At 46.2% G+C, this 15,357-nt stretch overlaps 1 protein-coding gene across 1 annotated transcript in view; it reads right to left on the bottom strand.

Annotated features, from left to right (window-relative positions):
- The window catches only part of NRG3 (neuregulin 3), a 550,949-nt gene extending 537,860 nt beyond the window's left edge, over positions 1–13,089 (bottom strand). The window contains exon 1 of the mRNA XM_033148775.1: positions 11,937–13,089. Within this exon, the coding sequence (XP_033004666.1) occupies positions 11,937–12,687 (751 nt within the window). The 5' untranslated portion in view covers positions 12,688–13,089. The remainder of the gene's footprint in view (positions 1–11,936) is intronic.
- Positions 13,090–15,357: the final 2,268 nt, after the last annotated feature.

Here is a 15,357-nt window from a genome sequence, read left to right as displayed (position 1 = left end):
CTTGCAATGGCGGGCTTTATGCTCTCAAATTTCAGTGGCGCCCTGTGCAATGCTAAAATTTGGTGCCCCCTGCCTCTTGCGCTCTGTTCTACATCATTGTTGTGTTGCCCCCTGTGGCACCAGTGCTCAGCGCAGCCCAACTGATCACATGGCCCTGAAACCACCTCTGTTACCTTTTCAGAATGGAGGACATGTTTTGCTCTCACTGCAACAGCCTCCTCAAGTGTAACTGTCATACACTTAAATGGAAGAACATAAAGTGCTACTCAGGGGCAATACTAAGGTACGGGCTAAATTTGTTCCCTGTCCCGGGTGACCCACCCCTCCCCCACTTCAAACGGAGCATGTACAGCTTCTCCATCTATGGCCAAATCTTGGGTTCTGTTTCTTGGTGATGCTAAATTGTGATGAAATACCAAGAATAGTCTTTTTTTAAAGGGAGAGATCATAAATTATATTGGTTTTTATTGCATGCAAAGAGTAAGAAAATATTAGTGTTGCAGAATCCAAGGTCATTTTGAGACATCACAGTGCTATGGGATATAAATCATTCTAAACTGATTTCATTAAGATCCTGATTGTATCTTAGAAAACAGCAGCCCCCAGCTATCCTGCGTGTGTCTCAATCACCTCAAAATAGAATAGTGAAAAAATAACCTTTGCTGTTCCCATAAAGAGACCACAGAAGACTCTGCAAGAGAATCAGTCTGTCTTAGGTCAGCTGCTTTGCTTTACGAGTCCTGAGAATGATCCGATCTGTGAAAGAAGCTCACTGCTATTAATGCTAATTTAATGGTGTGCTATTATGCAGTGCTACAGCCCCTCTATCTGGTAACAGCCAGCAATCAAGCCTCTGTTTATAATGAGTTAGAAATCTAAAGTTTCAGAGGAGTGAGGGAGAACCAAACTGTTGTGAATTGTGTGTGTATGTGTGTGTGTGTGGGGGAGGTTTACACCCAACTGATTTCATGCCATTGAGATTTTAGAGAGAGAGAAAATGCATTATGTTAAAAGTGTCCCTTGAAGCTCAAGGGGATATTGCAATGACGTCAGAGCTTTTGAAAACGACCATTTAGGTCTGTCAGTACAACAAAGCCAAAAGGTAAGTTTTCAGTAGTAGACACGCATCTCGAGAGGGTTACTCATCATCATTAAAAATAATAACCAAATTTCAAGGTCTTTAAACAAGTCATGGCTGGTGGATTAGGGAACCTCAAGTTGATGTGGACAAGCTCCTCTACTTTGGGTGTATCAACTTTCCCCCCTTTGTCTCACTCTCTTTCTTACTCAGTAGAGTAAGGAGGTGCTCCTCAAGTGGCAGCTTTTGGGATAACAAAGAAAGAAAGAAAGAAAGAGAGAGAGAGAAAGAGAGAGAGAGAGAGAGAGAGAGAGAGAGAGAGAGAGAGAGAGAGAGAGAGAGAGAAGAGGCAGTATCTTGTCGTTCAGACCAATTTTGTAAAGTGTTACTTAGAAAGAAGTGCCACTGAGCTTGATGCAGCCTTCTTCTAAGCAAGCATGTATAGGCTGGCAGTCTCAAGCCCCAAACCTCTGAATGTTTATTCAGAAGGAAGCCCCCTGCTCCCCAAGACCACTTGCTCCTAAATAAGTGTGCATAAAATTACAATCCTGTACACCAGGGGTAGGGAATTGCCACTTTGACTAGAGAGTGAGACTTCCCACCTGTCAGTAACTCAACATCACTTGACACAAGGTGATTTTCCAAGTGGGCCCGAACCTCAATGTTTAAAATCTCTGATAGAGAACAAGGATCCAGAGATCACGTTAAAGGTGGCCAAATTTTGCGCGGTTGCCATAAAACTTAGGGAACAAGCTGTGCTATTATAAAGACTAAGGCCTTAGAAGCAAATTATAGATAATATTGTAGAGATTAAGACTTAAACCATATTTAAACTGCTGCCACAATTGTATTGTTTATCGTTATATTGATTGTTAATTTAAACTTACTTTTATTGTGTTTCTGATCTGCTTAGTACAATGTGTGAGTCTGGTCTGGGACCATAATAAATTCAATTTAATTCAAGGGTGATTCAGCTTCAGAGGGAGACTCCTCAGTCTTCCTTTCTTCCTTTGCAGATGCAGCTTGAATTTGAGTTGAGCGGCGGAAGGATTTTGTTCCTTTGAAGCCGTGGCTCAAAATGCTGGAAGGTTGTTCCTCCTCGTTGTGTACCCACATTGCATTCTCCTGCCACTGTTCACATCAGAGTGGAGGAAGGGATGCCTTCACCTATTTATTTATTTCCACACACCAAGTGAAGTTTCTATCTGCTCCCATGCTGTCATCTGCACATGGGCAAAAGCCGCCCAAAGTGTTCACACCACAAAAGAATGGCAGTTTCCATTTTGGAATCAGACACAAGCTGATTTGAGGGAAGGCACACCAAAAAGGAGTATTTCTCCAAAAGCTATGGGATACAGAGGGATTGTGGCTAACATCATGTGAACCTGGCTTAAAAATACTAGTGGTGGGAACATGCTGGAGCCATAGGAAATGGTGATGTGAACACACCTTTAGGGTGTGCTCCCAATTCTTCCTTTTCTATTTAGCCTCTTGGTTTTACCTTCCTGCACTCAACATCATAGCATGCAAATCAATGGACAGGTGGGGATGGTTTGGACTATACCACACTGAGGGCATTAGGCCCATGGGCTGCAGGTTCCCCAAACTACACACACTTCACATGGAAATAAGCCCCATGGAACTCATCAGGACCTACCTCTGAATAGGTATGTATAGAAGAATCAATTGGAGCAAAATGCACTAGTGATTCAGGTGTGTAGACTTATGCTAAGAATTAAGGACAGGGTGCCTCTGAGCAAGTGGTTAGTACCAGAACCAAGTTCACGAGTTCTTTCATGCAAAATTTCACTTCTGCTTCTCACCTAAGCACTGTGTTTCAGTAACTTAGTACAGTATGTAGATTCTATATAATGCACACTATCTTATATGTGGGTTTTAAAGAGACTTAAAATCTAAAATTGGGATTTTTTTTTGCACAAGTCCATCCATTGTCAAAGTACCTCCCCCCCCCCCCACATGCACGCATAGAAGCTCCATCTAAGATAGGTTTGCCCCCATTCCCAGCAAGGAAAAGAAAACAGCTGGTGAAAATTTGCATAGATTAATTATTTAAAAGGAACATGTAACTATTTTGAGATTGCCCACTACATCGCATTGTGATATAGGGCAGACAGATGCAGAACAGGAAAGGAGCTTCTGCACCTTTATAAGCTTAGCAAGCTACACAACTGAAATCCCTGCATCTATGCAACTATTAAAGGTGCAGGAACTCACCTATGCAACTATTAAAAGTGCAGGGAAAAAAGAACTTTTCTTCTTTTGCATCAGGCCATCCTTATTCTGGAAGTACCAGGAATAAAACAGCTGGCTGATAAAATGCCACCATGCCTTAAATAAGAGATTGATAATATATTTTGTCTACATAGTGCCCTTTTCGAGTGTATGAAATATTTCACATACACAATGTCAGCACAATGTCCCACTATGTTTGGACAGAATATTGGCCTTACTGCAGATGGAGGAAGATGCTGAGCAATGTTGCCTTGCCCAAATGCAGCCTAATCCTATGCATGCCTGCTTACAGTAAATCTCACTGGGGCTTCAATGGGTCTTACTCTCCCAAGCAGGTTTGTTTAGAATTGTAGTAGGCATAGAAATGCCATGGCAGAGGTGAAATTTGAACTGGAGACTTCCTAGTTCACAGACAAGCTCTCTGAATGTGAGTCTCTCAGACCCAGAGATTATGTTTTTAAGCTTTAAGAACTTCAGAGCAGTGAGATAGTAGGCAGCATTTCTACCTCCTGGTGCAGGGCTCAAAACTATCCATTTGCTTAACTTCCCATTTCCTTCAGTTGAATAAAGCAAAAAACCAAATACTGGCCCAAAGCAAGCACACCAAATGTTGCTATTTCAAATCTTGCCTGTTCCCTCACTGACCAAGCTTTGAAGGAGGGTTATGGCCTAGATGTTATACCTAGGTGTTCCTAGGTATAAGGCAGCTTCTGGTTTCTGTTCCATTACCACCACCTCTGCCTCAGGGTGCCATATGGATGTAATGCCTCAGGTACCAAAATGCCTTGGGCTCTCTAAAAGATTGCATTGTAGGCTCAGCTGCATATAAAGAGGGGGCAGCTCCACCTCTTGGTAAGGTGCCCTCTCATGGGCCTTCTTCAGCCTGTGGGATGCATTATCTTCGGGAAAACATTCCAAAGGGTGTATGCTAGTGATGCACTGGATCAGGAGCAAAGGTGAGTGGAGCAATGAACACAAAATGTACCCTTGTAAAATATGCTAGCTTCTACAGCCACCTAGAGACCCCTCTCTGTCCTTAATCCAAGGAAGCTAGAGGCATGAACAGCCTTCAAGGACACACCCCAGCCAAACAAAAAACACCAAAGGAGGGCTGTCAGGGGGTGTGGCCTGAGAAGGGGCGTGGCCTGGGGAGAATCCCAGAGGTCAGGTTTAGAGGACCCCCAGGCCTGAGCTTCCCCAACCCAACCCTGATGCAGAAGAATCCAGGTTTAATCACTGGCATCTCTTGTTAAAAGTAGCCTATATTGAGGTAGATAAAGTGGTGGGTTTTTGATTTTTCTTTGATGCAGCAGCATTGTCCGTTCATATGCAGATCAGTAATGTTTCAGACAAGAATTTCACTAATACGTTTTCCAAGGAGGCAAGGTTCAACTCAGAATGGGCTTCAGTACAGTCATACCTCGGGTTGCGAACACTGTGTGTTGCGAACATGCCTCCCGCACGGATCACGTTCACAACCCGAGGTATGACTGTATATATTTGGATGTGTGTCTACTAATTTAATTAGTCTGTTGTTGTTGTTGTTGTTTTAAAAAAAGCTTTAGTGTTTGTAATCCAATGTGTGTGTGTGTATGTGTGTGTGTGTGTATTCTAAGGAGAAATATGTTTTTTCTGCTGTTTTTTAAATTCTGAATATATATATATATTCAGAATAAAAAAAACAGCGGAAAGAGAAAAACATATTTCTGTGTAGAATTCCAGAATGTGTTAATAATTCCTTCGCATCAGGGCCTAACCTGCTGTCCAATGAAATAAATGCCTTGGCTTCAGTTCGGTTGTGATCAAGGTCTCACCACACTGGTAAATGATGTGTCAACTGAACTGGGAAGTGTTTTATGGGCTGTGAAGAGAGCAGACTTTCAGCAGTGTGTGCCTTCGCCTCTGAGCGGTTTACTGTCCATGTAAACCTGCTGCTGATCATTCCCCCTCAGCCCTATCATCAATATTTAAAAATTAAATGTCTCATTAAAATACAACACTATCTCAATAAAACTCCACTGAAATCAAAATATTAGATTCCTCCCCTTAAAAATCCAAAAACCCAATCCTGATTTCTTGAACATGTGGTATCACAATCAATATCATGCTTTATCTATGTAATAGCCGTGTGTCAACATTCTCTCGCTTGTCACACTCTTCAAAGCCCAACATGCCAACACACTCTGGTGTTTCCAAGGCTCCATCACACATTCTAGCATAACACCAAGAAACAGAAGCAATGGCAGGGACAGACAGATGAAAGGAATGGAGATGGTGTCTGGTTCTGGACATAGCTGCAAAGAGGCAAAACCAATCCCAGGCTCTGGGCTTCCCTGGGGGGCAGTCGTAACCTTACATCAGTGCACCCTTATACTTTATGTCATAATAAAATGAATGGTTCCTAGGTACTCCTGAGAGGCAAAAACAAAACAAAACAAAAAAACATTGCTCCTGGGGCTTCCCCACCAGCTGTGTTTCTGCCTCCATGTTCAAGAATCCCATGTGAGGGGAGGAGGGCAATGTGTCTATGTGCACTCTTTGCAAAACACCCACAGGGGCCTCTGCAATTTAATGGACATCTTTCCACACACACTCTTCTCATAATAATGATGAGCATTTACTAGCTGCACATAATTGATTGCAGTAGGTAAGCTTTATATTTCTGAATGAGAACAAGAAGGAAATTAAAGCAACCTCGGATAGCAGTTCAGGCTCATAGAAAGAGCTTTCTCTGTTCTATTTCTCAAAAGGGTATTGATTACAATTTCTGGAACATTGCTCTATTTTGGCTCTTCTGCATTATGTGATCCAGCTTTGGCTGCTCTTTGTTTCTCTGCTAGGCCATAAATTAATGCAAGAGGAAGCAGTTTCACTGCACTGATGAATTCTTGCTGGAGACTTAGTCTGAGTATAATATTTCAGTTTTACATAGCAACAAAGTCACAGTAGAACCAAAAATATCAAAGGGGGGGGTGTACTCTAAGGCTATCAACTAGTTAGTTTCCTCAGTCAATTGACTGTTTTTCTTGTGTCTGATTAAACAGCATCATTAACAGATTAAATATTACATTATTATACCAACTGCAAGTGATCTTCTGAGGAAATGAAAGCAGATTACCGTTTCTCTCAACTAAATAACGCAGGCAAGTGTTTGGAAAATTAACTGCAGCACATCAATTGACTGAGGAGCTGCAGAGGCATATACTGTATGCAGCAACAACAGGATAAAACAGGGGTGCTTCTAATTTCAATCCAGTAATCAATTTTTTTATCTGCAGTGCATGAACCTGTCGATTTATATACTGATTTGATCAATGCTTTCAGCCCTAGAAGAGCATATATTATGGGGACGAGGGAATCATTTCACTTTATAGTAGGAACTCTTAAAATAAGGTTATTTCTTTTAGTTTTAATATGGTTTCTGGTTCAGGATATAGTTGGTTTCTGGTTCAGGATTAGTTCCCTATAATCCTGGAGTCCCTGGTCTTTGTTTTGTGTTTTTCATGCCAAGGCTCCCTTCAGTGGTTCAAGACACACCCTTTTGAGTTTCTCTCCCTTTTGCTGCACAGAAGGTGGAAAATCATCACCCCCTCTTCTAGCACAGTCTGCACTCTCATGCAAGGACAGTGAATCATTTGCCTTCCCAATGTTGTTGGACTTCAACTCCCACCATTCCTGACCATAAGCCATGCTGGCTGGGGCTGAAGTAAGTTTTATTCCAACAACATCTGGAGAGCCACAGTTTCCCCACTTCTGTTCCATTTCCAATCCTGTAACACTCCTACCCCACCCCATAAAACGGGACCAGTTGATGCTGAAATGCCAAGTTGTCACTGTGCAAATGGAATTCTCCTGTTCAGGAACTCTTATGGAAAGATTATGTTTTCCAATATGTACAATCAGAAATATTTGCAGAGATTGGGGCAGAGGGTAGGTGGGAAAATAAATGTCAAAGAATCACAAAAAATGGGCATTTTACCGGAGTTGGATTGAAAGGAGGGAAGCCAACCCAAGCATACAAGCTAGAATGAATAGACTGTGTACATGGATAAAGTTTTGAAGAAGGAAGGCCTGACCAGGGGGGAGGGTTGGAGGGGAGGGGGGAAGGGGGGGAAGAAGAAGATGGTAAACCGGATGACAATTCGAACCTCCCCCCCGAAACCATATATATTAATGTTATATAGTTATGCATTGCAGTATGAATGAATTTTGTTTTTTATTCTTTGTTTTATAGAATATATATAATAATGTTAGGTTACCAAGCAAATTTAATAAAAGTTATTTTTTTTTATATAAAAAAGGAACTCTTATGGGGGGGGACAAAAAACCCTCCTCACAGCTCTAGTCACCCCCCCCCCCAGTATGACTATGTATATGAATATGTTTTCTGTGTTAGGCTGCAAATGCAGGTCCAGTGAGAAGCTATTCTGCCAGGTCTGCTGCCCTCACTAAGCCTCCTGGCAAGGAAACATTGTATTGAAATTATTATAACACACTGCCAATACAATATCTTTGCTTTTCCATCCAGTTTGTACTGAGGGCAAGTGCTCCTAGTGTTCCACCCTAGTGATGCTACTGCTACGCTCCCAGCCTCACAAACACAAAATACTTTCTTCCATATTTCTCTTGTTACCATATACAGATGGGTGTGTTGCCCTGAAAGAAACCAAAGCAACTATAGAGTCCATTGTTTGTCTGTTCCCATTCTTCACGTCTACAACTTAGGCCTCCTTTATACAAATTTAATAAATAAATAAAATTGTGGCAGCTTCCAACAACCTTGTGTCTTCCAGATATTGTTGGACTACAACTCCCATCAACCCCAGTCAGTGCAGGCCAGCAAGAAGGAATTATGAGGAAGAGTTGAGAGAAGTTGGTATGTTTAGCCTGGTAAAGAGGAGATTGAGGGGAGTTGTGGTAGCCATCTTCAAATATCTAATGGGCTATCACATGGAGAATGTAGCAAGCTTGTTTTCACCTGCTCTGGATGCTAGGACTTGAACCAATGGATTCAAGTTATAAGAAAGGAGATTCCGACTAAACAACAGGAAGAAATTTCTGGTAGTAAGAGCTGTTTGACAGTGGAAGAGACTCTGAAAAGAGGTGGTGGATTCTCCTTCCTTGGAGGTTTTTTAAGCAGAAGTTGGATGGCCATCTGACATGGATGCTTTAGTCGAGATTCCTGCATTGGGGGTGGTTGGACTAGATGACCCTCGGGATCCCTTCCAATTTCACGATTCTATGTAGCCCTACAAATTCTGGAGGGAACAAGTTTGGCAAAGTCTGCGTCATTGTGGCCGGTGTCTCCTTTTGAGTCACCCTGCCCTAATCTATGTGCTAAGGAATAAAATTGAAATAAGATTCTGAATTATCTCCAAGGGGGCTTATTGCATATGGGTCTTGCATGTTTCTACAGATAAAGAAGAGTGGGTGACTCTGAGTAAATGATTGTTCATTGTTCATAGCAGCTGTAAGAGAAAAAGGCTGGGGGGGGGGGAGATCCTTAAAAAACCCAGCAAACGTCTCAAACATCACTTCACATGAATTCATATCAGGAACTACCCTTTCTAAAACGCCAGGAAGACATTCACAAGGCCTACCTACAATACGATGATTGTATGCCACTTTAAACCACCACGGCTTCCCCTAGAGGATCCTGGGAAATGTGGTGCTGAGAATTCTGTGATATATCCTGAACCTTGCCCTTCCATAGGACTTCCATTTTCAACAACAACAAAAATATTAGTAGTTAAACAGAACATTGCATATTCACCTTTAGTATGTGCCTTTCTCCCATCAAGACGATCACACAAGAATTTGCTCAGCATTCTCTTATATATATTCATATTCACACAATACTGTAGACCCAGTTTTTATATTTTATTGCTGCTATTATTATTACTATTATCAAGAAACAGAGCCATAGGAAGAGCAGAAACAGACAGCTGAGTCCAGAAACTAATGTATTTGAATGTATTCCTTTTTATCTACGTTTCCCCCCTTTCCCACAAAAGGCCTTAAAATGGAAGGGGGGGAACTGAGGATCAAAGTGAGTGAAAGATGCAGATATCAGGTCAGAAGGTTGAGCACCCACCAAGGAAAGATTACAATAACACTTCCTCTCTGTTCCCACTGTATCCTGATAGAAAGATTATGTGAAACAGAAAATTGTGCAGCTTTGGGGAGGGTGGGGGGAGGGAGAAGAATTCCACATGCCCTATAAATTCCAATCCTTTTTTATGTAATCTATTTAATCTCCCGTTAATGATAATCACAGGCTATCAATGTGCTCAAACAGGGTCAATTTCTGGTGGATTTGCACTTCTTATATTTTGTGCTTTAGCAAAGCTGCAGGGGGGCAGGGAAGAGCAAAGAAGGGGGGGACACAAAGGTCTAAACTCTGATTTAAACTGTTCTATTAGCAAGATCTGTAGCAAGGATTGCTTGCAAATATAAACAGTCCTTGAACATATGTGTGTCATGGTGTGTGTGTGTGTGTGTGTTGCAGAGAGGGAGAAAGAGAAAATGGGCTGGTTAGGGTGGGTAGTAGGTCCTGCCAGCTGACAGTCATCTATTAAGCAGGTTCTATAATCTAAGGACTCAGCAAGGTTAGAAAATCATAGTGGATTTACAGACAGAGTTGGATTGGGGGAGGGAATTAGATGAGGGGGGGGGAAATGGGCTGCAGGGTAGCATTTCCAAATTTCACAACATCCTGCCTGTCCAGCAGCAGACAACAAATGCATTTGGGAAATACCAGATAGGTTTCTGCTCTGAAGGAGCTTCAAACGCAAGAGGGGGCATAGCGTGAAAAATCAGGCAGTCTCTGGAGGGAAGCAAGGAGAGGAGTGAGGAAGGTGTGTTTCTGCATTTCAGCTTCATTTTCTGTAAAGGAATGAACACCCTCCCCAAATCACAAAAAGGACACTAGTCAAATGCAACTTAACAACCTTCCAGCTGCCTCTTGCCTGTTGACCACAGGATATATTACCTCTCACTGACCATCTCATGTACTCTATCCTCTTGGGCTGATTCCCCCAGGTTAGTTACACACACACACACACACACACACACACTTTGCTTGATTTCCTCAAATCATAGCATCCTTTGGCTCCCACTTATTGCTCTTCAGCCTAGATTATGAGCAGCAAACAGCTTTAAAGGAATATTTGAGACAGAACAAAGAGGGAACCAATTATTTAAATAAGCAAACCCATCAGATCGGGAAGAGAATGCAGGGCAATAAAATTGCTTCAGAATGGGATTTACAGTGCAAGTCTATGTCTGCCTACTCAGAAGTAAGCTCTGCTGAGTTCCATGGAACTTACTCCCTGGTAAGTACAGGATTCCCATCTTCATGTAGCAACCCAGCTTCTATCTTGCTCTACCATATCAAAGAAGAGCAACATATACCCAGCTATGATCACAGGCCCTCCGCTCCTTAAATAGTGGTACCCAGAAGTTGGCTGAGCAGAGAGAGAGGATTGTGATGATGTTTGTCCTAGATAACCTTCACAAGAGACTATACCCAATCCTCATTTTCAAATGAGAGGGGTGAGGAGAATGGATTGGGAGGAGGGGGGTGTTAGTCCTGGAAACCAATAGCCTAGTAGTCCAATAAGAGGGGGGAGGAAAGATTCCCCACCCATCCACCCATCTGCCTAGGAAATCTCTCTCTCTCTATATATATCTATATCTATATCTCCTTCACAGATGCACTCCTTTGATGAGGCTGAAGCGAGCCTCACAGGCGACTTCCCTGAGCTGATGCATATATTCATGGGGTGTGCTCTCTCCTCCATTCTCCTGAAATGGAATTGGGGCTCATTATTTTGCAATGGCGCAGCACCCTGGGGAAGGGACTGTGGATCACAGTTGGGCTGGAAAGCATTTCTTGTCTCCTCTTTTCTAAAGGTGGGAGGGGAATGCGAAGGTGAAGACAAACACACCAGCACAGAGGTACACACCCCTTGTCAAACAATCCTGAGCACAACCTAGCCAAAGCTCCAGTCCAAAGCACTAGCTCTCGGTTTTAACTTCCTCTTCATCTCCTTATAAGCCACAGAACCATCAAGGTCAGCGTTTTTCTGTCTCCAACCCAGGCCGACTGACAAGAGCCCTTGAAAGGACCACTGATGATGTCCCCAAACCTGCTACATTCCTTTTTCCTCTTAAATTGGGTGTGTGTGTTGATTTTGCTTTGGAGGGTGGGGTAAGGCAAAGCGAGAAATGGAGAGGTGGGGGCTGGCTCTTTTCTCTCTCTCTCTCTCTCTCCTCTCTTGTCTTGTGAATGAATTCCACCTCCAAGGGCCCATTAAGAGAGTTACATCTCCATCATCATCACCATCACAAACACCCAAAAGAGGAGGGAATCTCTCCTGAAAGAATCCAGGCTGGAAGAAAAGCCCAGACAAACTTCAAGGAAGCCTGTGTGCCTTTGGGTATTTGCACCAAGTTACAAGCACTCGAAATCAGGTCTAGAACAGAGACATTTCACCAGCACCCCACCCCCTATATACGCCAACAACCCGGATTCCAAAAAAAAAAAGGGAAGGGGGAAGCCTTCCCCCTATTGACGCAAAGCAAGAAGTTTGGTCTCACTTACGGTATTTGGGGCTGGTGTTGGCCTCTGGCGTGGTGGTGGTGCTGGCCTCTTGGAAGGGGGATAAGGTCCAGGACGGAGCAGAGTCCTGAAGATAGGTCTTGTAGGAGGAGGTAGTGTATGCCGCAGTGGGCCAGATGGGCAGCGGCTGGGTCCCAGGGGTACCAGGCGCAGGGCGGGAAATCAGGATGGTGGTGCTGAAAGGGACAGCGGTAGTGGTGGTGGCAAGGACGGTCGGGGGCGCGACCGTGTGGCGCGCCGTGGTGGATCTCGGCAGGCCGGCGCGGATCGGGCCCCGGGTGCCCGGGAAGCGGGTGGGCGCCTTGGTCATGGTGGTGAGGCGGGTACTTATCCGATTGGGTGTCCTCGACGTGGTGGTAGTGGCCGTGCTGCTGGTGGTGGTGTCCACGCTTTTGGGCGGCGTGGTGGGCTGCTTGGAGAGGAAGAAGGGGTCCTGCTCGATGCCTTTGGAATCCATAAGCTCGGTGGGCACGTACTCCTTGACGGAGCCCACCACGATCCACTTGAGCAGCATCAGGCTGAGCCCCAAGCCCACGAAGCCGATGAAGAGGGGCACCACGCACAGCCACGTCTGCTGCCGGTTCCACACGATGCAGTCGCTGCAGCGCACCTCGCGGGCCGCCGGGTCGGCACCCCCATCGCCGCCGCCACCCGCGGGACCCCCGGCTCCGGCCGCCGCCCCCTCCTCGGCACCAGCTGCGGCACCCGGAGGAGAGGAGACCCCTTCGCTCATCCTCCTAGGGGCCTGGCACACCCTCCCCCCGGGGAAAGAAAAGGCATCGGGGGGGAGCGAGAAGCATGCGGAGCAAAGGCGGCGAGGGAGGGGGCGCGCAAAGGCGAGAAAGAGAGCGAGCTAGCCACAGAGGGAGGGAGGGGTGGGGAGGGAGAAAAAAGAAGATCCCACAGAACGGAGGGGGAAGCTGCCGTCAGTTACCGAAAGGACATTTCCCCATTCAACCTAGAGCTCTGTAACCCCCCCGCCATCATATATACATCCACAGGCATTCACACAACCGCTGCTGAATCAGCTGGAATGGCCGAGCTCTCCCCATCCTCCAGCAGTGCTGAAGTAGCCTCCTTTTTTTTACCTTCGATTCCCCCCCTCTTATCCCCCCCCCAAAAAAATGAAGAATCCGCGGCGCTTCTTCCCGCACTAATCCAAAACAGCAGTCCCCAAGAATCCACCTCCTTCGATGATGATGATCCTTGGGTGCTGGGGGTGGTATTTTTCTCTCTCCCCCCTTCTCGTTCCTAGCCCAGAGATCCGCATTCAGCAACAATCACGAAACCCATTTCTCCATACGGAAGCGGGAGTGGGAAAAACAAGCTCCTCCAGCTCCTGGTTTTGGGTGATGATGTTGAAGATGCCCCCCCTTTCCACCCCCCCAAGCAGAAGCAGCGGTGGCTGGAGCAGCAGCGGCGACATTCCTCGGCTGCTGGGCTTTCTTTCCTTCTTCCCCCCCTGCCCCCCCACCTCCTTCTCCTCCTCCTCCCCGAAGCGACGGAGCAGCAAACTGCACCTGTTATTCAGCAGCCCTGCAGCCAACCCTTGGACAGCACTTTAAAGCGGAGAGACCAATCCGAAGGCAGCGCGGAGGGAAAGGAGAGCGAGCAAGCGAGCGAGCCGAGGCGCAGACGCGGCGGGAGAACCGGGAGCCGCTGCCGCCGACGCCGCCACCAGCCCGGCATTGCTGACAAGTCCAAGGCGACATCCAAACTGGATCCGGATCCGGGAGGCGGGGGGAAATAATAATTAAAACAAAGCTACTCAATCAAAGGAGCTCCCAGCAGTTACATTAAGCGGGGAAAGGGGGTGGCTGAGGCGGAGGGGTAGGAAAAATCACACATACTGTACACCAAAAATATATATTCCTTGTTGGGAATAATAATCCTGCTGAGAGAGGCAGCCAGGACTGTTCCACGCGGGTCTCGGCGCCCACTTTGGCCGGGCAGGCAGCCCTTTTTCCCGGCGGCTGAGTGCTCCTATTGCAGCATGTTGGGGGTGCGGGAGAGGCTGGTGCGCTGACAGTAGGGGGGCGGTGGCGAGGATACCGCCTCCCCGTGGCCAAGCCTCGGGGTGGTTTCTGTATTGCGCGCAAAGATAACGGAACGATCGGGGCAACCCCCCCCCCTCGGGATGGGAGGGGGGAGATCCGGTAAGGAGTAGGGTGGGTGGGTAGGTGGGTGGGCAGCCGTTGCCGCCGCCGCCGCCGGGTCGGTTCCAGAGCGGCTGGCGTTCCGGGCGAGTCTTGCACTCCTACTGCGGCTGCATGCCCAAAGAGGCGCGCGGGTGCGCGGAGACGGGGAGGAGCCAGCAGGGCGCGGCTGCGGCGGCAACACCTCTGGCGCGGAATGCCTGCCCGAGCGGGTGGCTCGAGCGCCCGTCCGGGACTCGTAAAGGCGCATGGACTATCGTTGCAAGGACTAGTTGCTGTAGACCGCCTTGGGATGGTAAAAAGGAAAGAACCAACTGATAACGCTGAGTTCACTGGGGGCAACTCACTAGGCAACAGGGGTGCAAACTTGAACAAAATATTTTTTTGGGGGGCGGGGTAAGCCCCACCCCACACAATCGATCACAAGACACGGTGCGCACAGATCATTTGAATGGCAATGCCCATCAACTTTGGGGGTGGGAAAGCCCCCGCAAATATTTTGTTGGGGAGGGGGCAAAGGGACCTCGGTCCCTAGGAGTTGGCTTCTATGGGTGGCGAGCCGCTAGCTCTCTTTGCCCCCACTTCTTGCTTTAGCTGAGATTGCAGGGGGGTTGAATAGATGATCCTTGGGGTCCCTTCCAACTCTACCATTGTAGGATTCTTCTGCAAGGTAGGGATGGGCATAGCGAGTGATTTCCTTTCCTGAGACGTTGTGAAAGATTACCATAGGAAGGTATTAATTATTTATGTTAATACCGCCTACAAGGTCGCCTAAAAAAAGAAAGCAAAGACCTGTAGGATCGGGCCATCAAGTCCAGTATACCCTGCCTCCAAGAGCCAAATGTTTATGGGAAGCTTATAAACAGGAAAGGAGGGCAAGAGCATTTCCCCCATTCATTCTTATGTCCTAGCTTCAGAACACGGAGATTCCATTTAGCAACCGGAACTAATGGTCATTAATCTCCATGGCTACTTCTTTTTAAAAGCCATCTAAAAGGTCTTAAAACACTGTGGCATTGACTTCCATAAGTTAGTGCTATGCTGTGTGAAACAGGGGGTGGTATTCAAGTTGGTTTTACTCACAGTAGACCCACTAAAATTAAGGAACCTTACAGGGCTCACCCACACCTCTATCCTGTGATCTCTAGGCATATGGGTTCTAGAAGTTTTTCTTTCCTCCCACTACTTTCTCCCAGGGAAACGCACTGCTTACAGCTGAATCGTGAGAACAGCATTAATCGTGATTT

The sequence above is a fragment of the Lacerta agilis genome, chromosome 5, assembly GCF_009819535.1.
Source record: "Lacerta agilis isolate rLacAgi1 chromosome 5, rLacAgi1.pri, whole genome shotgun sequence".
Lineage (NCBI taxonomy): Eukaryota > Metazoa > Chordata > Lepidosauria > Squamata > Lacertidae > Lacerta > Lacerta agilis.
This window is presented reverse-complemented; position numbering and strand designations above follow the sequence as displayed.